This window comes from Nannobrachium achirus (assembly GCF_963921795.1).
Source record: "Nannobrachium achirus genome assembly, chromosome: 3".
In the NCBI taxonomy this organism is placed as follows: Eukaryota; Metazoa; Chordata; class Actinopteri; order Myctophiformes; family Myctophidae; genus Nannobrachium; species Nannobrachium achirus.
The window spans coordinates 70,802,355-70,823,610 of NC_137812.1; the positions used below are offsets into that span (position 1 = coordinate 70,802,355).

General features: G+C 42.8%; 1 protein-coding gene across 1 annotated transcript; it reads left to right on the forward strand.

Moving 5' to 3' along the window:
- Window positions 1-458: 458 nt before the first annotated feature.
- On the forward strand, window positions 459-21,198 carry LOC308282417 (zinc finger BED domain-containing protein 4-like). The gene is made up of 7 exons (XM_080722762.1): window positions 459-717; window positions 2,432-2,640; window positions 4,634-5,176; window positions 5,834-6,024; window positions 17,210-17,511; window positions 18,467-18,932; window positions 20,000-21,198. Exons 1-7 carry the CDS (start codon window positions 588-590, stop codon window positions 20,334-20,336), a joined length of 2,178 nt encoding a protein of 725 aa, XP_080578888.1. The 5' UTR covers window positions 459-587; the 3' UTR covers window positions 20,337-21,198.
- Window positions 21,199-21,256: the final 58 nt, after the last annotated feature.

The following is a 21,256-nucleotide window of genomic DNA, read 5'->3' on the forward strand; positions in this document are numbered from 1 at the left end:
GGGCACTGGTACTGATGGAGTCCAATCACACGTCTTGTCCCGCCCAGCTCACCACTCCTGATTGGACGATTCCGGCTTCACACACACACACAGAGCTTCACTGTCCCCACAAAGACACCAAGGATACGGCGGTCACGTAACCACCATGCGGCAGTACTAGTGCTTCGTTGACCCGCGCGCACCACACCACCACACGCATGCACGCTCACACATACGCGCTGCGTCCACCCACGCTCACACACACACACACACACACACACACACACACACACACACACACACACACACACACACACACACACACACACACACACACACACACACACTCATTATCATTTCATTGAAACACGGGCGCACAGCGCATGCTTCCGTGTACGTCGCGGTCTCATCCTTGGTATTCTTTACTCCAGCAGCACACACGATCCAGTCAGCAGCAGCAGACTGAGCAGAGCGCGAGCCAGACAGAATGTCGCATTTCTGTTTCTTTCCCCCGTTATAAACGTTATAAAACGTTATAAAACGTCGTGAATGTCCACGGACATGGACGTGCAGAAGGCTGCTAACAGTCGCTAACACAACATTAAACAATGGAAGCTTTGTACACGGAGCACGGCCAGGAAATAAAACAACAAGAAGAGGACGAAGGAGAAGACACATCTGGATGGAACATGGCGTCCTCCTACAGCCCCGCCCCTCCCTGCAACACTACTGGACCTGGTAAGTAACTGAGTACTTTTACTTAGAAGTAACTAAGTCCTTTTACTTATAAGTACTCCCTGTAACACTACTGGCACTGGTAAGGAACTGAGTACTTTTACTTAGAAGTAACTAAGTACATTTACTTATAAGTACTCCCTGTAACACTGTTAGCACTGGTAAAGTAACTAAGTAGACCTACATTTACTTAATTACTCCCTCCAACACTACTGGCAGCCCTGGTAAGAAGTAACTAAGTACATTTACTTATTTGTACTCCCTGCAACCCCATTGGTAGCACTGGTAAAGTATCTTAAGTACATTTACTTAAGTACTGAGCAAAACTTTACTTGAGTATTTCCAATTTACAATACCTTTACGTTCGTGAGCTTGTAGATCTGCTATTTTCAAACATTTTGTACTTTTACTTTTGGTACTTTTAGATTTGTGAGCTTGTAGATCTGCTATTTTCAAACATTTTGTTTTTACCTTTGGTACTTTTAGATGTAGAACCTGTTGAGGACCCCTTAGCTAAGAGAGAGATGAAGCAGGGACCCCCACAACCTGTTCATAGATTCCATATAGTTTCATTGTTTAACAGCACAATCATCAGTGTATTTTGGATTCATGTCAGTTTGGGTTTTCTGATATTTAACCACTTAATACGATAAATAATAATAATAAACGTGACCTTTCACTCTGTACTTAGTGTGCTCTTTTTCCCCTCTACACCAAAGCTCTTTGCCTACAACACCTCTCTTGTAGATCTGCTATTTTTGGCTAAAGTTCTTAGAAAAATAAATAAAAAAATTCTATCATGCAAAGATTTGGAGGACCCCTTGTAGTACGGTAACTCTGAGGACCCCCTAGGGGTCCCGGACCCCCTGATAAAGACCCAGACTGATGCTAGGTTCTTGGTTTAAATGGTATCCTAGTTTTTTGAGTCGTGACACTGTCTCTCTGCATTCTATCTATGTTTGCTTATTGTAAGTCGCCCTGGATAAGAGCGACTTCTGCTTAAATTGCTAACTGAAATTTAGATGTATATAGTAGAAAAAATGTTGATCTGCAAGCTCACAACGCATCACACCGTGGGGATGGAGTTTGGAGTTACAATGTGTTTGTATAGGAAAGAGGGTGTTTCTGATAACATGAATATCAAATATCTAAACACTAAATCAATAAACTTAAAAAAAAAAGAAAAATCTGGGGTGACTAGATCAGTCAGTGTTCCACAACCTTTTTTCTGCATGGGCACACTTTTCATGTCCCAAGAATCCATGGGCACACCAACATAATACGGGGGTGTAAATATCGTCACTGTCGGGAAGAAACCTTGTATCTCCAAGTTTCAAATTTGTACGTTTCTTCGCAAAGTAAAGCCCTGCTTCATCATAAAAGGCTGTCGCACAACAGTAGTGAAAACAGCAGATCTACAAGCACACAACGCCTCGCGGTGCAAGGCGTTGTGTACTTGTAGATCAGCTGTTTTAATCACTAGTTTAAATATTTTTTTAAATTATAAATACAATACTGGCTTTTTCAAGCAGTTTCAAGGGGCACACTTGACCCTTCTCAGGGGCACACCAAAGGTCGCCAGGCACAGTGGTTGAGAAACACTGGACTAGACGATAAAAATGACCCCCCCAAACACGTTTGAAAGTATAATGTATAATGTATAATTGTATGTATAATGTGTAGTAAATGTGTACTTTGTTTTGTTTTACCTCCACAGCGCTGAGGAGAAAGGGAGGCGGGAGGAAGCGGCGGGGCGACCTGTGGTCTCACTTCCTGTACAACGCGGCGGAAGGGAAGACGCAGTGTGTGGTGGTCATGAGGCTGTCTGCGGGACAGCCCACCCTGTGTGGGGTGAAGATGGGGGGCAAGAACACCACCAACCTGAAGAGGCACCTGCGCACCTACCACCCTGACATCTCTGCTACGGTGAGTTAAAGCGAATGTTTGTAACTCAAAATCTTGCTTCTGGGGGTGGTCCCTGGAACTAAATATTTTGAGATGGGGGTCCGTGGCCAAATACATATAATTTTGGGGGTCCTTGACATGAAAAGGTTTGAGAACCACTGACATAGTAGTCTCTCAAGAACAGACTAACTGAGCTCCAGTGAAAAGGACCTTTTCTTTGACGATGGCTGGCCAGATTGCTGACATAGAAACATAGTTTAAAAAAATAAAAACCTTAGAAGGATTCAAAAGACACTTATAGAATCGAGTAAAAATTCTAATTTCCACGATTTTTCAAAAATAGCAGATCTACAAGCTCACAGCACGGCACTCGGTGCTGCACTGTGAGCTTGTATATCTGCTATTTTTCAATAGTTAAAGCAGTCAATAATCCTAGGCCTAAATATAACACCTACCACCCTGACATATCTGCTACGGTAAGTTCAACCCATTTAAGATCTGAAAAGCATCTTTGACACTTTCAACCACTTCAACCATTATTTTAGGCTATTTAGCTTTTAAAAAATAACTGATATACAAGTTCATAGCCCGCCTCAGAGTGCCGCACTATGAGCTTGTAGATCTGCTATTTTTCTTTAATCGTGAAAATGTATGCAAATCTTTTGAATCGCCTACATGTATATATATCTTCTTTTTTTTTAAAGCAAACATTTGTAACTCAAATCTTTGCTTCTGGGGGTTCACTGGAACATAATCTTTTCAGATCATGCATATTATTCTAGAGGTCCTTGACATGAAAAAAGTCTGAGCACCACTGATATAGAAACATATGTTTTACAGAAAACTTTTAGGATTTAGAAGACATTTGTAGAATGGGCCTCAGGTCTAAACACCTACCATCCAGACATATCTGCCACGGTGTGTTCACAACGTTGACAGGAGAGGACTGGGCTCCCGTCCGTGCGAAAAAAGTATTCATCTTTGTCCTTTAACTGCATAATGTTATTTTATTAGAAATACAGTCCAAAGGGAAGCATGCACGTCCCAATAAAAACCTTTCAGGTGCTGAACAACAAATTGGAGGAAAAAGGAAGGGAGCTTTGCACCCTCAGCTCCCAGTTTAAAAATGTATTAACACTTATGTTGCAATGATTTTTTCTCTTCAATGTCTCGCGTTGCCATGGTTACCATAGACTTCCATGTAATTGTGCAATTGTGTAAAAAGTGCACGCCCATGCCTAGATGATGCACCACGTGTGTAGATGCTGTTCACAGCTTTCAAACAAAAAAATCCGCTTGGAAATCCGTTCAGGCATTCATGATTTATCAGCCATTATGTTTTCTTCAGATGTAAACAAACATGGCTGCCATGTTTGAAAGAATGAGTTGGTATGGGGGTTAAACATGCAATTTCGCGATCGCGATCATGCCTAACACATTTCTGGAGGTCAAAAAAAAAAAATTGAAAAAAAAATTGAAAAAAAAAAAAAACTCGGGGTTGGCACAGCGGTAGTACCAATACAAACTCGGGAAACTCGGGGTTGGCACCATATGTGTTAAGAAGTGGTGTAAAAAGCTCACTTTTGGGCTTGTTACGCCACCGAAGCTCACAATGCATCACGTTGTGAGCTTGTAGATCGGCTATTTTCGGCTAATGCCGCTCTCCCCAGAATATGGATGCTGGGGTTCAAGTGGTCAATAAACCGTCAAAGTGTAGACCTGTACATAGAACGATGTACAGGCGGCTTGTGGCTCAGGGGTAGAGTTGCTGTCTTAGAACACGGAGAGTTAGTGTGGAAGAGTCGTTGAGCAAGACTCTGAACCCATATAGTTGCTCCCAGTGAGCAGGTTGGTGCCTTGCATGGTTTCCTCCGCCATCGGTGTGTGAACGTGTGTGTGAGTGTAATGCACAATCTCTGTAAAGCGCCTTGGATAAAGGCGCTGTATAAATGCACCATTTACCATTTAACTAACATTCTAAAATGTCATCCTTTTTTTTGTTTGAATTCACTAGATTCCGGAGACTCTTACTCCTATACTGAAGGGCCGTCGTTGCTACGCACGGCAAGACGTTGCTTCGCTTGAGAGTCCACACGCTACTGCACCAATCCCCAGCCTGCCTTCGCCATCTTCCTCCTCCTCCTCCAAGTTGAAATACCACCCGGACTCTGCGGAGCAGCAGAGCAGGGAGAACGCCGTGGCGCTGTGGATCGGCACGACGGGCCTGCCCGCGCGCACGGTGGAAGACCCCGACTACGTCAGCATGATGGAGACCGTGGACGGGAGGTTCACCGTGCCCCACAAGGCCAGGATAAACCAGCTGGTGGAGGCCTTCTACTGCGGCGAGAAGCAGAAGTTCAAGGACAGGCTGGCCAGGGCGAGGAAGATCACCATCTGCGTGGGCAGCTGTACTGGCAAGAAGGAGCTCCACCACCACCACCGCCACACACCGTCTTCTTTCCTGGCCGTCAGCGCCTGTTACTTCTGCACGGAGCTGCAGAGAGCCCAGCACATCCTGCTGAACCTGGAGCAGATGACCCACCCACACACCGCTCAGGTACTATAGGCCTGCACATACCGTTATGATTTTGTTCTACTTCTCAGCACTTAGCAGTCTTGTCCATTACGTGTCAATTGATAATTGATGCAAAATATCTGCAAAATATCTTCTAAATCAGTAGTTCTCATATAGTTCTTCGTTCAAGTTCAAAACTATTCAAAATTGTTCTTACACTTTCGAGATTTTATCTCTAAATGTTCAAAAACAGCAGATGCACAAGCTTGCAGCGCGGCACGAAGTGACGCCCTATTAGCTTGTATATCTGCTATTTTTGAATATCCAACGCTAAAATCTAAAATAACACAGATGCTTTCCAGTTTTTAATGGGTTAAAAAAAGAAAGAACATGCTTTTACATTCAATATCAACAAATTGAGCCAAACATTTTTTATGGAGTTCTAAAATGGATTTGTCAAATTAACCAGTGGGGCACAAAGATTGCCAGTCTACAAGCACACACATAGGCAGTCTACAAGCACCTTATGAACTTGTAGATAATCTATATTTGCTCATTTCTTTTTAAAGATTTTAGAAGAATCAAAGATTTTAAATATCTCCCCTCAAGTCATTATTTTCTATTACAATTATTATGGATTATTTTTCCAAACCATTCCATGGATTATTTTGGATGAACCTTTGTACCATCTACTCTCAGGTGATTAAGATGTGTGTGGAGCGCTGTACAGAGGCCTGGGGCATCACACAGGAGCAGATCCTCACTGTGATCACTACCAGCGGCGGCCACATGGTGGCAGCGTTCACCCACCAGGAGGAGGAGGAGGAGGAGGAGCCCAGCTCAGAGGAGGAGGAGGATGGAGGACAGTTTGAAGACGTGGAAGAACAAAGGTAAAACATTCTACACATACAGTAGTATGAGGCATTTAGACAAACATAACATATAGATCTGATGTTTTCTGCTAAGAGATTTGGTGTGGAGCAGTGGTGCTCAAGCCGTTTCATCTCAAGGACCGCCAAATTGTTACGTATTTGGCTGCGGACCCCCGTCTGAAAATGTTTTGTGCCAGGGACCCCCAGAAGAGGGGATTTGTGTTAAATTTTTTCAAAAATGTTCTATATCTGCCTATGTCTATAAAGATCTTCTCATATATATATATATATATATATATATATATATATATATATATATATATATTAAACTTAATTTCGTTTTTAGTTGTTTTACTTAATGTTTATTAGACACTTTCAGCCTAGCATCCATATTTTTGGAGCGAGTCATTTCTTTTTTTTTTTTTTATAGTGAAAATACTAGCAGATCTACAAGCTTACATCTTAAGCTCTCAAACTCATCATGGAGAAGAGGTTGAAGAAAGGTGAGGCGTCTGTTGCTTAGAGACTTTTCTTGTGAACATGGGCTGCAATGTTTTGGTCAGGTGACCTTTTTTTTATCAATTCTGTGTGAGGACCAAACTTTTAATCCTTTTTCTTTTTTTCTTTTTTTTTAATTAGACAGAATTCACCACACTTTGATCATGGTGTTAACATGGAACAGATGGCTGTTACATTCATGTTAGTCACTTTCTATAGGCTCTGCTTTAACTAATTAATGAAAATATGAATATAAATGGTAATGTCTACGGTGCATATTGGGTAGCAGGCAAAAACAAAAAAAAACAAACACACCCAAATGCTTATTTCAGGAGATAACTCTTTCACAGATCCACTGGTTAGTTTGAAAGCATGGCCCATCATTCCATCCTCTTCCTTCAGCATCAGCCCCGTTATAGAACTCAACACAGTCGTCATCTCCATTGTTATCATCAGGCTGACCACCGATCCAGTACCTGTAAAAGTAGGAACATCACTATAAATGAACTGGATAGTGGATAGTTAAATAGACAACAGTTATGCTTGCCTTAGTGACAGTGTGCCAGGTTTGTATTTTATTACAGAATGTAATACCATTTAGGGAAAGATGATAATATTAATACGTCTTACGTTGGTGAGGTCAGCGGTGTTCCGTCCACCCACTGAAATATTCCTTCCTCCTCTCTGTCAGTCAGACCCAGCCACACTCTCTGGTTTACACGGTCAACCAAGTCCTGGACAGAAAACCTGCTGGTTACTATTGTACTTACAGAGCACAGATTTGTGTCTTCAAAAAGTTGAATAGTTTACAGAAAACTTTGTACCTGTTTTTCTTTGCTGTCTATGACAATCAGGTCTGATCCTCTGTCTATGCAGTACCGTCTGCTGTCCTCCCAGTTTCTCCACTCATTAGAGACGTAATAGCAGCCTCTGCCAAATCTCTGCCATCCGCTTAGTTCTAACAACAAAACAATGAACTTAGCAAACTGTTCTTCCGTTTTCTTAATGATGTGATATACTATTTATGAAAGAAAACAGTTATGTCTCACTGACCACAAAGAGTGAACCTAAGGCCATCTCGCTCTTGAGTCAGCGTAGAATCTGAAACAAGGAGAATCAACAAACAGAGCTTTACATACAACTTTGTTCTGATAGTCATCTGGTAGGCCTGTCACAATTATTACATAATCGCCCTAATCGCGATTATTTGAGATAATCACTATCTTTTTGCATAATCAACATCATTTCCATGTTGAAAACATTTTCAAATACTGTGGAAATCGTAGATCTACAAGCTTGAAGCATTTGCTCTATTCATGATTTATTTTTAAGTTTTAAGTTATTTATTATATCTGCCCTGTGCAACTTTTAGCCTGAATGTCAAACAGAAATGTGATTTTTATTCCTAATGTTCCAATGTTCAACTCCAGATACTAAATTAAATTGTTAATTGTTCAGAAACAATCGTCAAGTAAAATGTCATAATCATGACAGCCCTAATAACTGACCATCAGGCTGATCTTGTCTTGTGGGTAGAATGCATTAAAAAATAAAAACAGACAACATTTTCCATCTTAACAATTTTGCTGCCATTTTAAACATAGCTCTAGTAAGCAGCTGCCAAATTGTCCTTACCTTTTAATGTGGGCACGCGCACGCATCGTGCACAATCTGTGCGCGACTCATCTAGTAGACTGTAGACTCGGTGACAAGCTTTCGAATAAAAAAACCCCCATTGAAATAGACATATCCGTTGCCACGCTGTGTCCCTGCTTATCCGCCAGTGTTTACATGAAAAAACATTGAAAAAAGCCAACTGTGCGCTATGGTAACAAGTGGACACGTTCGCGCACAAAACGCACGATATGTGCCGGGATCATAATCCAGGCGTGTAGAGACTGGATCAAAGTTTCCAAACGCAAAAATCCGATTGAAAAACGAGTGTTCCATCGCCGAGTAGCTTTCTCCTCTGTTACACTGTAAACCAACGGAGGCGGGACTATGGCCCAGGCTCAGACCGGATACGGAAAGCTAGATCCGGTCCAGACCGGAAATGACCGGATACAGTTAGGGGGGCGGGCCTAAAGAGCCAGAATCAGCGAAAATCTGCGATAATACTTTTAATCCTTTAATAATGATTAAAGCTAATTAAACTTCCGGGTTCGACGGGCATGGCACCGCGGTACATCGGGAAATCTACGGTTTCTACGGGCATCGCCCAGAATGAGTTAATACAAAAACAAACACAATAACACATAATCTGAGTACATCTCTGTCAACTAAAGCGCCAGCCCAGAAATGGAAATATTTAGACTTGGTCCAAACAAGTGAGAGGTGAAATTGCAGATGATACACCTGCTAATACTCCACTCTTCTCCTCTCCTCTCTTCGTTCGCACAGGGGCGCATGGCGAAACCCCCAAAATATCAAACACTAGAATGATACTCACTCTTTATGACCAGGCTAATGATGACAGTCAATAGGAGTATACACAGCACACCCAGACACACTGTAGCAGCTCTGAAGCCATTCTGCTGTAACTCCTGAAAACACCTGTAAATGCCTGAAAACACACAAAACAATAGATACAAGATAGATACAAGAACTTGATAACTTAACTCATTTGCTGCTATGGCCGAGGAGCCCGAAAAAATCCCGATGTACGGCCCTGCCATGCCCGAGGAACCCGAGAATTTCCCGTTTAAAAAAATAATAATAATAATAATTCAAAAAACAAAAAAAAATGTTGAACCCCAAAAATGTAGTAGGCATGATAGCAATCGCGAAATTGCATGTTTAAGCCCCATAGCAACCCCATCTTTCAAACATGGTAGCCATCTTTGTTTACATTTTAGGAAAACATAATGGCTGCTATCTCATGAATGCCTGAACGGATTTCCATTCGGATTTTTTTGTTTGAAAGCTGTGAGCAATGTGGACACACGTGGTGCATTATCTAGGCATGGGTGTGCATGATCCGTGCACTATGAATTACATGGAAGTCTATGGAGACAGGGGCATATGAGAGTACAAAGGTATTGTTAAATGGCAGCAAATGAGTTAATGCTGCCCCATGTAACATTTTTTTGAGTGATAATTATTTAATCTAATCGGTATGGCAGGTAGAGTATATACAATTATTGCGACCGTAGGTCGCACTTACTACAGAAAGCTGCTCGAGGTGTCCGTGCGTCCGTCAGTCAGTCAGTCCGTCACACCTCACACGTCACACTTTTGCCCTGCTCATATCTCGGCCACCGTTGGCCCGATCCATGCCAAAATTTCCACACAAACTCCTTGCCTGCCAAACTACAACCTCCAAGGACCCCCAGAGTTCCAGGGACCCCCAGGTCCCTGGGGGACCCCCAGGTGTAAAAAAAATACCAAATGTGCAAATATTACCAAATGACCACCCCAACGGGGCTGCTCACGGGGAATTCCCGGGGACCACCCACTCCTGGTGCTCCAGAACGGATGCAAAAGTGGTGGCGCCCCCAGTGGAGGACCCCCTGCCACTGCAGCTCACATAAAATGCCGTAACTCGGGCTAGGAGCGTCCGGGAGAGCCGGGGCCGGTACCTAATCGTCCGCCAAGGCAACGCGGACACCCCACCCCTCATTTCTCACATGGCCCTCTTCTAGCGCCACCTACAGGCCGATTTTTAAAACACATTTTTGGCCACTGCTCCTACAGTTTTGGCCCTCAAATCACGGAAATCACTACACAGTATGTCTACACTCATGTCATCAACATGGATCCGGAAGTTTTTGGAAAAACACATTTTTGCCCTATTTGTGGAGATAAGTGACTTACGGTCGCTTATCTCCCGATTAGGGAGTCTTACTGGTATACAATATAACTTATACCATTGGGGTGGTTGTATTTTGTCTCCCTGCTCTTGCCTTGAGACATTTAGATCCTGTGTCTGGTTTGACACAACTAGTTGACAAGTGGTACTGCTTGCAGGTGAAAAATATGAATTATTCTCTCCCCTGAGCAAGCAGACAGGCTCTATTAGCTCAGTGGTTAAAAATATGTCACTGTCAGCACTTGCGTAGGCAGGAGACCTGTAGTCGGGGACCCACATGGCCAAAAGCTCAAAGAAAAGAGGGGTACCTGTGATTTTCTGCCGTACTTTTTATTTCTGTTTTATCTATTAGTTTGGTCATTAAGGTCCACAGAATGAGAGGCCTGCTCTGCCGGAAATTTCGCGAAAAAAAGTTAGAGGCATTTTTGTGTAATAAAGCCTTCATTTTTTGACCCTGTGATATGAACTAGGTTTCCTTTCTTAAAGTGCTCATTAAGTTGTGTAGAATGTCAATAAATCATTCCCAGATACACAGAACACATGTGTGAACAACACCAAGTCAAGAAATAATCTCCCAAAGCCTTTCCAAATGATTTATAGCCATTTTATGTACAAAAATGTACCCATTTCTTGCATTTTTCCCAATAATTCTATCTTTACTTCAATTGTAATCAACTTTGCCATGGCTTATGACATCAGGCAATGTTTCATCCTTTTCAGCAATCTTTATAGTTATTCCACACAAAATATTATTAAAATCAAGCCTAAATTAAAGGAACTGTGGTGATTTTATTACCCTTATGCTCCAAATTTCTGGCAGAAAAAAACCTGTACCCCCTCAAAAAACAAAACAAACATGTAACACAACAAATTCAAGTATTGTTTTATCATAAACAGCTGTTATCTTATACAGTATATGAATTGATAAAACAGGAAATTAAACATTTAGCTGAATAAAATCAAGATTATGATATCTAATATTACGAAAATGAAAATAACTAACGATTAACTCATTCACTGTCACTATCCTCAAGTATGAGTTCAACTCGGGAACATTTGTTGGGGTCCCCAGTGCAGAGACATGCAATTACACACTTGACATCGGCTCTTGCACATGAGCATCCTCTGGTACACTTGCTCTTCTTGCAGTGGCAGTATTTGGTGCGTTTATATTCTGCAGGTTTGGCATCCTTCAGCATCATGGTTGCCACTAGCTTACCACTGACAAGCTCTCTCCCAAAGTTGGTTGCAACAGGGTAAGTTGGCTAAGACGTGTGTGCTCGTTTACATACAGCCAACTGATGCAGGGCTCTGTAAAGGTGTAATTGGAAGGCATCTTCAGTAGGTGGAAGACAACGTATGTCTCCTTTGATGTTGCCAAAAAGATGAGCTCGCAGTGCATCCAGATTACCACTGAAATCACTCCTATCATACAGTGAAACCATGTATCGTCTAGCCGCCGTCACAACATCTTCTGTAACTTCCAGACTTTCCCCAGAGTCTCCATATCGGCACAGAGGCAGAAGGACTTTTGGGTGCTCAACAGCAGTTTTGTAGGCACGCCTTTTTCCTCTTCTGTAAAGATAGCTCACTGTGTCACATCCAGTCAGTATGTAGCTGCTGAGGAGTATGCATGAAAGATCTAAAGCTTCAACATCATACTTCACTGCCAGGGCATCCACAATTGCATGAGCAGGTAGGTAAGTGTCCATCTTCTTTACCCATAACTCATGTAGGCCATCCATGTGTGTGATGTAGTATATGCACATCATGATCACATCTGTGTCAGTAGCCACAACTACAGCCCGTTCGTGGTGCAGATGTTGTACTGCGAGCACTGCGAGCTCATCTTTTTGGCAACATCAAAGGAGACATACGTTGTCTTCCACCTACTGAAGATGCCTTCCAATTACACCTTTACAGAGCCCTGCATCAGTTGGCTGTATGTAAACGAGCACACACATCTCAGCCAATTTACCCTGTTGCAACCAACTTTGGGAGAGAGCTTGTCAGTGGTAAGCTAGTGGCAACCATGATGCTGAAGGATGCCAAACCTGCAGAATATAAACACACCAAATACTGCCACTGCAAGAAGGGCAAGTGTACCAGAGGATGCTCATGTGCAAGAGCCGGGGCCAAGTGTGTAATTGCATGTCTCTGCACTGGGGTCCCCAACAAATGTTCACGAGTTGAACTCATACTTGAGGACAGTGACAGTGAATGAGTTAATCGTTAGTTATTTTCATTTTCGTGATATTAGATATCATAATCTTGATTTTATTCAGCTAAATGTTTAATTTCCTGTTTTATCAATTCATATACTGTATAAGATAACAGCTGTTTGTGATAAAACAATACTTGGATTTGTTGTGTTACATGTTTGTTTTGTCTTTTGAGGGGGTACAGGTCTTTTTCTGCCAGAAATCTGGAGCATAAGGGTAATAAAATCACCGCAGTTCCTTTAATTTAGGCTTGATTTTAATAATATTTTGTGTGGAATAACTATAAAGATTGCTGAAAAGGATGAAACATTGCCTGATGTCATAAGCCATGGCAAAGTTGATTACAATTGAAGTAAAGATAAAGTTATTGGGAAAAATGCAAGAAACGGGTACATTTTTGTACATAAAATGGCTATAAATCATTTGGAAAGGCTTTGGGAGATTATTTCTTGACTTGGTGTTGTTCACACATGTGTTCTGTGTATCTGGGAATGATTTATCGACACACTTTAAGAAAGTAAACCTAGTTCATATCACAGGGTCAAAAAATGAAGGCTTTATTACACAAAAATGCCTCTAACTTTTTTTCGCGAACTTTCCGGCAGAGCAGGCCTCTCATTCTGTGGACCTTAATGACCAAACTAATAGATGAAACAGAAATAAAAAGTACGGCAGAACATCACAGGTCCTCTCCAATTTTGGGGACTGGGTCCCCGACTACTGGGGTTCAAATCGGAGCTGGAACAGGACAGTTACAGTGGGTAGCTTTAATACTCTTTGGAGAATCCTAACGACGTCACGGTTGCTTGCGTTTCACACAGAGCACAATGACTGTCCCCTTTTCAATGTGTCAGCAGCCTGCGCTCTCCTCCAGGCACTGTTATCCACTGAAAAGAAGCTGACCTGACCTCAAGCTGTGACCTAAACTGAAAGATCTAAAGCCTGATATCACAGCAGATCTTACTGTTCCCAAGTTCTCCCCATGCAATTGTAGGACAGATTATGTTGCTATTTTGGGCATATTGTCAAAGATTATAAAAACATTTCTTCACATTTTTAGGCTCACACAACGAACACATTTTGACCTTGTAGAATAGATCATTATTTGCCATTTGACAAACAGTTGTTAATCTGTGAGGTTCATCATTCGCCGATCCTAAGTCATATATATATATATATATATATATATATATATATATATATATACTAGACCTTACCCGTTCGAATATATGTGCTGCAAAATATGTGCAGAGTGTGGGTTTTGGGGAAAGTAACTGTAACTGCATGGTGCGTGCGTGAGAATATGTGGGAGCATCATAATGTAAGGAGCAGCCCATGGAGGAGTGTATATTTATGATGGATACAAATAATTTAACTCATTGAGTGCCAATCCCGAACTAGTTCGGCTTTATTATCGTATCGCAGAGTGCCGATCCCGAACAAGTTCGGCTTTAAAAAAAAAAAAAAAACTTTTTTTTTTTTTTTTGAAAAAATTTTTTTTTTGAAAATTTTTTTTTTTTTTTTTTTTTGGACCCCATCAAATCTGGTGAACATGATTTCAATCGCGATTTTGCATGTTCCACCCCCATACAACCCCATCTAACATACAGGGCAGCCATGTTTGTTTACATAACATGTAAAACATAATGGCGATTATCTCAAGAATGCCTGAACGGATTTCCAATCGGATTTTTTTGTTTGAAAGCTGTGAACAAACTGCACAAATCCACTCCAATGCAATCCAGGATTGCATTGGATTTTTTAGAGCTCATTCTTCTCTGTTTTTTTCCCATGCATGAGGTGTGCAAGGTTTAATCATGGCTAAGTTGACGAAAATAAGGCTTCTAAAATGCTTGGTAGCCAATAGCTAACTTCAAGCTAACTTCATCCTCTTCCTGTACATGCACAAAGGAAAGTGTTCAGGCAAGTCATGGCTGCAGGGCTTCTGCATATACCAGCATATCTCTATGGGATTTTCTATGGCCACTGGGCGCCCTCTAGTGGTGAAAGGGGTGGCACTAAATGAGTTAACAGCAAAATTAGGTGAATAGAAGTATGAGGATGTATTTGCTCCACATAAGTTTTCTATACCCGTTGGAAGATGAGACACACATCACCCGTTGCATGCGTGACCCATGGAGGGAGGGAGGGAGAGAGAGAGAGAGAGAGAGAGAGAGAGAGAGAGAGAGAGAGAGAGAGAGAGAGAGAGAGAGAGAGAGAGAGAGAGAGAGAGAGAGAGAGAGAGAGAGAGAGAGAGAGACTGCAACATTCCTAACTGTGAGAGAGGTGTGTGTGGGCCCGGGGCTACAGATCCCATGGCCTGGAGGAACGGACCGTAACCCTGACAACAGGCTGTAGAGCTGTAGAGTGAAGAAACGCTAATAAATCGCTAGAATTTGGGAAAAATGAAATTCGGGCTCCGTCACCGTGTGTATAATGCTAATGACCAATGCCATGTTAAATTTGAGATCAGTCGCTGAAGCGAGTGAATAGATAATGCATTTTGTGCATTTTGTGACCTACTGACTGACTGACTGACTGACCTCTCTCTCTAATTATATGTTAGATATATATATATATATATATACAGTACCCCCACAAGTTGATATACTGTATATTTGGCTACGGACCCCCTTCTGAAAATGCTTAGTGCCAGGTACCCCCCAGAAGAAAAACATTAAAATTATAACATGCGCACTTCTCCAGACAGGCTATCAGTGTGTTTGTGCAACTGCACTTGTGTAACGTTCATAGAGCGCTAACGAGTAAGCTCACAGCGCATGTCACTTGCAGTGTGTTGTGAGCTTTTAGATATGCTATTTGCACTATTTTTGAAAAGATTTAAAAAAAAAAACTATTCGACTTAAATGGCAATCATACCTAAAATACTTTATATATCTTTTTACCTCCATGCTGCTCTGGTGCTGTGTTCCTCTCCACGGTGGCATATGCATGCTGCTGTCTCCCAGGGTCAGGTTGGTCTGCAGAGACATAGATGTCCACTACCCTGTCCACCCTCTGTCCCCTGTCCTCCTCTCCTCGGCCAAATCTCGCCTTCTTCTTCCCCAGGTCTGGCGTGCACGTGGCGTACACATGCTCATCCATTCTAAAGTTGATATGCAGTTCAAACTATTCGCTCTAACACTAAAACGCTCGTCGTGAAAACGTTTCGGTGAACGCTGAACAGAAGTGGACAAAAAGAGGAAGAAGGAAGATTATAACGCTGTGAGAGAGAAGAGAGGGAGAGTAGTGAAGAAATGTCCTGCAATTTCCTTCAGTTTGGTAACGGCAGCCTTTCCTTTACAAACTGCTTTTAACCACTTGAGACCCAGCAGCATCCTTAAAAAATAACCGATCTACAAGCTCACAACGTGTTGCAGATGCGATGGGTTGTGAGCTTGTAGATCGGTTATTTTCAGCTAAGTGATTTGGTACAGGGGGAAAAAGAGTGCACCAAGTACAGTTGCAACTCAGGTCTGTTTTCACTAAGTAGAGAGGGTTTAAGTGGTTAAAGGGGAAAAAAAATACTTTTTTCTAATTTATAGTTTTTGTCACATTCCTAAGCCAATGATTTGATGACCAGCAGTGGTTCCCTATGGAGACACAAAGAGCCTGCCTTTTCCCTATGGAGACACAAAGAGCCAGCATTTTCCCTATGGAGACACAAAGACTCTCTTCAAAATTTTGGCTTAGGAATGTGACAAAAACCTAAAAAGAAAATCATGAATTCAAGTCTCATTGGGGTGACTATTATCAATAGTCATTTTGGAGGTGAACTATCCCTTTAAGAAGGTTAAGACATAATGGAGCAACAGTCAGGTTGTGATTTGTAACGGTGCTGTGGTGTGCATTTCCTCAGCCGTGGTATTGGTTAAATCACAGACTCTAAATGATGGCTTTGTTCGCTTTCTTGCAGGTTTCAGCGCATTTAGGCTTAATTGAAAAGATGGTAGAGGCATTTCTGTGAACCATAGCTTGTACCCAGAAATAGCATATTAGGAATTGGTGTACCACGCAATTTTAATATCGGTGTCTCCTCCATTCAAACAACGGCTCGTTTTTTAAGAGTGTGTCTGTGCTTGGTCTTTGATATCACGATTCACGATCCAAATCATATCCATGCGTCAACTACCAGCGTTTTTGTAAGCAGAGGTGTTGGGTGAAAAGAGACGAAACCTGGTTTTGTAAATGTTGCTGTTTGTGTTCACAACAGACAATTTAATCTTACAGGTTTCAACCCGAAGCAAATAAAGTCCCTTCCGCAGCCTTTCTCTCAGTCTTGTATAGCAGTGGTTCTCAAAGTGGGGTCCGAGGACCCCCAGGGGGTCCTAGCAAAATGTGTGAATTAATACAGCATGACAATCATTTTAACCCCTTTTATCTGTATTTTATACGTTGGCTATTAAAAAATAGAAGATGTACAAGCTCATAGCCTTTCACTTCTTGCCCCACTGCAAGCTTGAACATCTGCTATTTTTGAACATTTTTCAAAAAATCTTGAAATTTATATATATATTTTTTAAACAAATATAGCCTCGCTCAAAACATTTTCAGATGGGAGTCCATGACCAAATACATTTACATTTTGGGGGTCCTCAAAAAAGTTTTGGGAGGACTGTTGTATAGAATCCCATTAACCAACGGATTTTGTCTCTTCCGTGCCATTTTCACTCAGGTACGGAGCGGTGATGGAGAGGACCCCCTGCGTGGTCCACACCCTGCAGCTGGTGGTGAACGGCGTCCAGAGGGAGCAGTGCGTCCAGAGGCTGCTGGACCGGACCAGAGCTCTGGTGAAGAGGGTCCGCACCTCCTCCCTGGCCACGGAGAGGCTGCTGAAGCTGAGCGGCCTCAGCCTGCTCAGAGACAGCCTGGGCAGCTGGTCCTCCTCCTACCTGATGGTCACTCGCCTGCTGCAGGTGAAGGACGCCGTGGTCCTGCTGTCTGGAGACCTGGGCTGGGACTGCTGCCTCCTGCCAGGTGAACAATAAGAATGATACATTTGATTTTTAACACATTGAACACCATCATAGGGTTAATGGAACTCACCGAGGCGCGTGCATGAGCGTTGTGCGTGCATAGACGATGGCCCCGCATCATAGCGTTAACGTTGTCTTGTATAATCCATTTCAATGTGTAGTCGTGTAGCACCATCAAGCTAGCATTGCTAGCAGCTCCCGTTCACATAACATGGAGCAGAATGACGCTCTGTTTCCCAGAGCTCTGCGCAGGGCATGCACGTCACCAGTGCGCGTCATCAGCGAGCGCCGCTGAGGCTTATGGGTAATGTAGTGTTTTTGCTAATCTGGCGAAAATATATAGCAATATTGATCTTTCTTTTTTTTAATAGAAACGTCTTAAACGCCAACTATGCATTAAAGACGTCTGGAAACGTCTTAACTGTCACCTAGGCAACCATTGTGTTAACAACACTTTACGTTAAAAGCAACTCTCAAAGTGCTATATTGGCATAAAAAAAGGCAAACATTTAATACAAAAATAATAATCTTGTCACAATTATCGCATAATCACAATCGTTTTTGTGTAATCGTCTGCATCGTTTCCATTCTGTATACATCTGTTGAAGAATGTTCAAAAAAATAGCAGAGCAAAACATTAGAATCCAGCGCTTTGTTGGCCGTTAGATCAGTTACTATCAGTTACTATCAGTTAGTATTAACACTATTGCTTTAAAAATATATATTTTTGTTATTATTAAATGTGACCTACAGTATTTTGGCCATAGTATTTATTTTTACCTTTTATATTGTTATCATTGCATTTTTCTGTGCATATTTAGGTACAAAGTCTAACATACATTCATATCTATACGTTCCAAACTTCAATGCCAAAAACAACAATCAGCTCATTGATCGCAATCATTTCTATTGACAACGAATCATCCAGTAAAAATGTCATGATGGTTTTATTCCAGCTGAATGGAACAAGCTGTCGGTCCTCCGTGACCTCCTCCTGCCCTTCGCTGAGCACACCAAGACCCTGCAGAGTGACACCATGTCTCTGTCCCTGGTGGTCCCCGCACTGCTGGACCTCTCCGCACACCTCTCAGACTTCTCCTTCCTGTCGTCCTTCCGGGACCTTGGTGCGCTGGCTCAGAGGATGAGCCAGGACCTGCAGCGCCGCTCCCAGTGCTTCCTGGTGGCCTCCGACCCTGAGTTCCTGCCCCTGGCGGCGGCCGCCTGCCTCCTGGACCCCACCGTGTCTGACATCCTGGTGGACAGCTCCGACCAGCCAATCAGGGAGCTCCTGGGCAAGGCGGAGGAGTACGTGGCGGAGGCGTCGGGAACACGGGAGGTGGTAGACGAGACGGAGAAAGACGGCATTAAGGACGAGGTGAAGGAAGACCTGCACGCCGAGCCCTCCGCCTCCAAGCGGCCCAGGTAGGGATGGGACCATAATCACTATTATCGTTTATCGTGATAAAAAAACACTCATAATAATCGCATCGTGGAGATTTAATTTATTGTAGCCTGATTTCAGACTCAGCGCTGGAGCTTGAGTCTGACATTGTCTCCATTGTAAGCGATTTCAAAGGGGAGGGAATTGGTGGGAGGGGTTGTGTTTGACTAACGGCTGTGTGCGAGTCCACACAGAAGAGTTCAGAGTGATTGTTTACATATACTGTACTGTTGTTCTTAAGATTAATTACAAAAACAAACTATTAAAAGTACACAAACCTGCCTGTGCATGCTTGTTTGAGCAGTGCACACCCGCACATAACGTGCGTACATGCGAGAATGAGTGCTCGCGTTGCGTATTGATCAAATGCCATTCACATCGGCCGTTTCAAACTGGGGACTATTAACATATCAAAGATTAAAATAACGGCCGAGTGTTTACAGCACGAATTAACATAGGAATCAGACTGGATGTGGTGGTCTCTCCACTCCGACTCCTCCAAGCCCGCAGTGAACTGGCTGTCTGTAAATCAGCAGCCTAGTCTGTAAACCGCTACACTTCCTCAAACTGATTCAAGGCTTGCCTTGAACGGGTCCCTGATTTGCTTGTCTCATTAGACCCACCCCCACCCCCCCACCTCCGAGGCTCCGACTCTCATTGGTCTGGTACTGCCTGAGACCAGAGAAACTTTAGCGTCATATTACAACACCAGACCAAGAGAAGCAGTCCGCTCAGAGAGTGGGCGGGTCTAGGCAAAATGTATCGTGAAATCGTCCTCCGTCATGCACTGGGATGAATTCACCTTTTATATGCCGAGCTGCATGTCCGGTACCACATAAACCCTCTGTATCAAGTACAACATTCACAGGTCCGTTTTACCAATTATAGTCTTTTCTTTTTCACTCTCTACCAAATGCCTTTGCCCAAAAAATAGCCGATCTACACACAACGCCTTGTGAGCTACGATAATATTGTAAATCGCAATTTCTTTGGTCACAATAATCGTGATATGATGTTTTCCTATGGTCCCATCCCTACACCCACCCAGGTTCAGGTTCCTGTCGGCGGCCAGGCAGTCCAGGACCGTGCGCTCCTTCCAAGCCTGCGTCCAACAGGAGCTGAGGAGGTACAAGGAGGCTCTCTGCCACGGCGTGCACGAAGACAGCGGGGTGGAGTTCTGGCTGGCCCAGAGCTCTGCCTCCTACCCCACCCTGAAGCCCCTGGCCCTGGACCTGCTGGCCATGCCCGCCTCGCAGGCCTTCACCCAGAGGGCCTTCGCTGCCACGGCGGGGGACCTCACCAGGGCCAGACGCAGCCACAGAGCCAGGAGGACAGTCCTGGAACGAAGCGCTTTTCTGAAACTGAACCAAGAAACCTTGAGCTAAAGAGAGATAGGATAAAAAAACTAAACCGTGAGAACACGGTTATGGCTGAAGCCACACCAAAGTACCTATCGATTGATAGGTACTCTGTCCAATCGATTGAGTCGAAGTTGGAATGGGGAGGGTGACAGGTGCGCAGTGTTGATTCTGTCGACTAAAACTATTTTTTTATGTTTGGTTGCTCTTAGGTGTTGCGTGTGAAAATAGCCGATCTACAAGCTCACAACGCGTCGCAGCACTCAACCAAGTGTAAAATCAGTCATTACGATGCCATCAAGGCCTGCCAAAATACAATTCAGTTGCCTAAATCAACTGTAGGTTTAGTCGCTAAAAATCTTATATTTAGTCGGCTAGAATTAGACTAAAACTAAAACCTTTCAGGTGACTAAATTATGACTAAAACTATTTTATTCAAAAGACTATGACTAAAACTAAATCAAAATTTGCTGTCAAAAACAACACTGCAGGTGCGTCACTGGCTTTTGGACAGAATGCACTCTGCGTTTTTTGACAGCTGTGCACAAAATAGTTAATCAGCTGGCGACCATAATTTGATGTGGCTTCAGCCTATACATTTCTTTTGAAGATGTTCACAGTCTTGTTTACAAGACAAATGAGCACGTTCGTGTCTGTCAGTATGTCGGTTTTATTTTGTTTAAATTTGTAAAGTTTGCACAAGTCATTCATGTAGTGCGTTGCTATTATGTTTATGCTGTAACGGAGCTGTTCTTGTGCTTTTAATCAAAGCATTTCTTGTCCACAGCAGTACTGTTAGAAATGTGGAAGTAAAGTATCACTCTAGCACTTTAGAGTGATCTTATAAGGTATCACTCTAGCACTTTAGAGTGGTTTTAGTTTGGTGAAACAAGGCACCTGTGCAGAATGTGTATGCAAAACCTGTTACCAGTAATCATTAAACAATA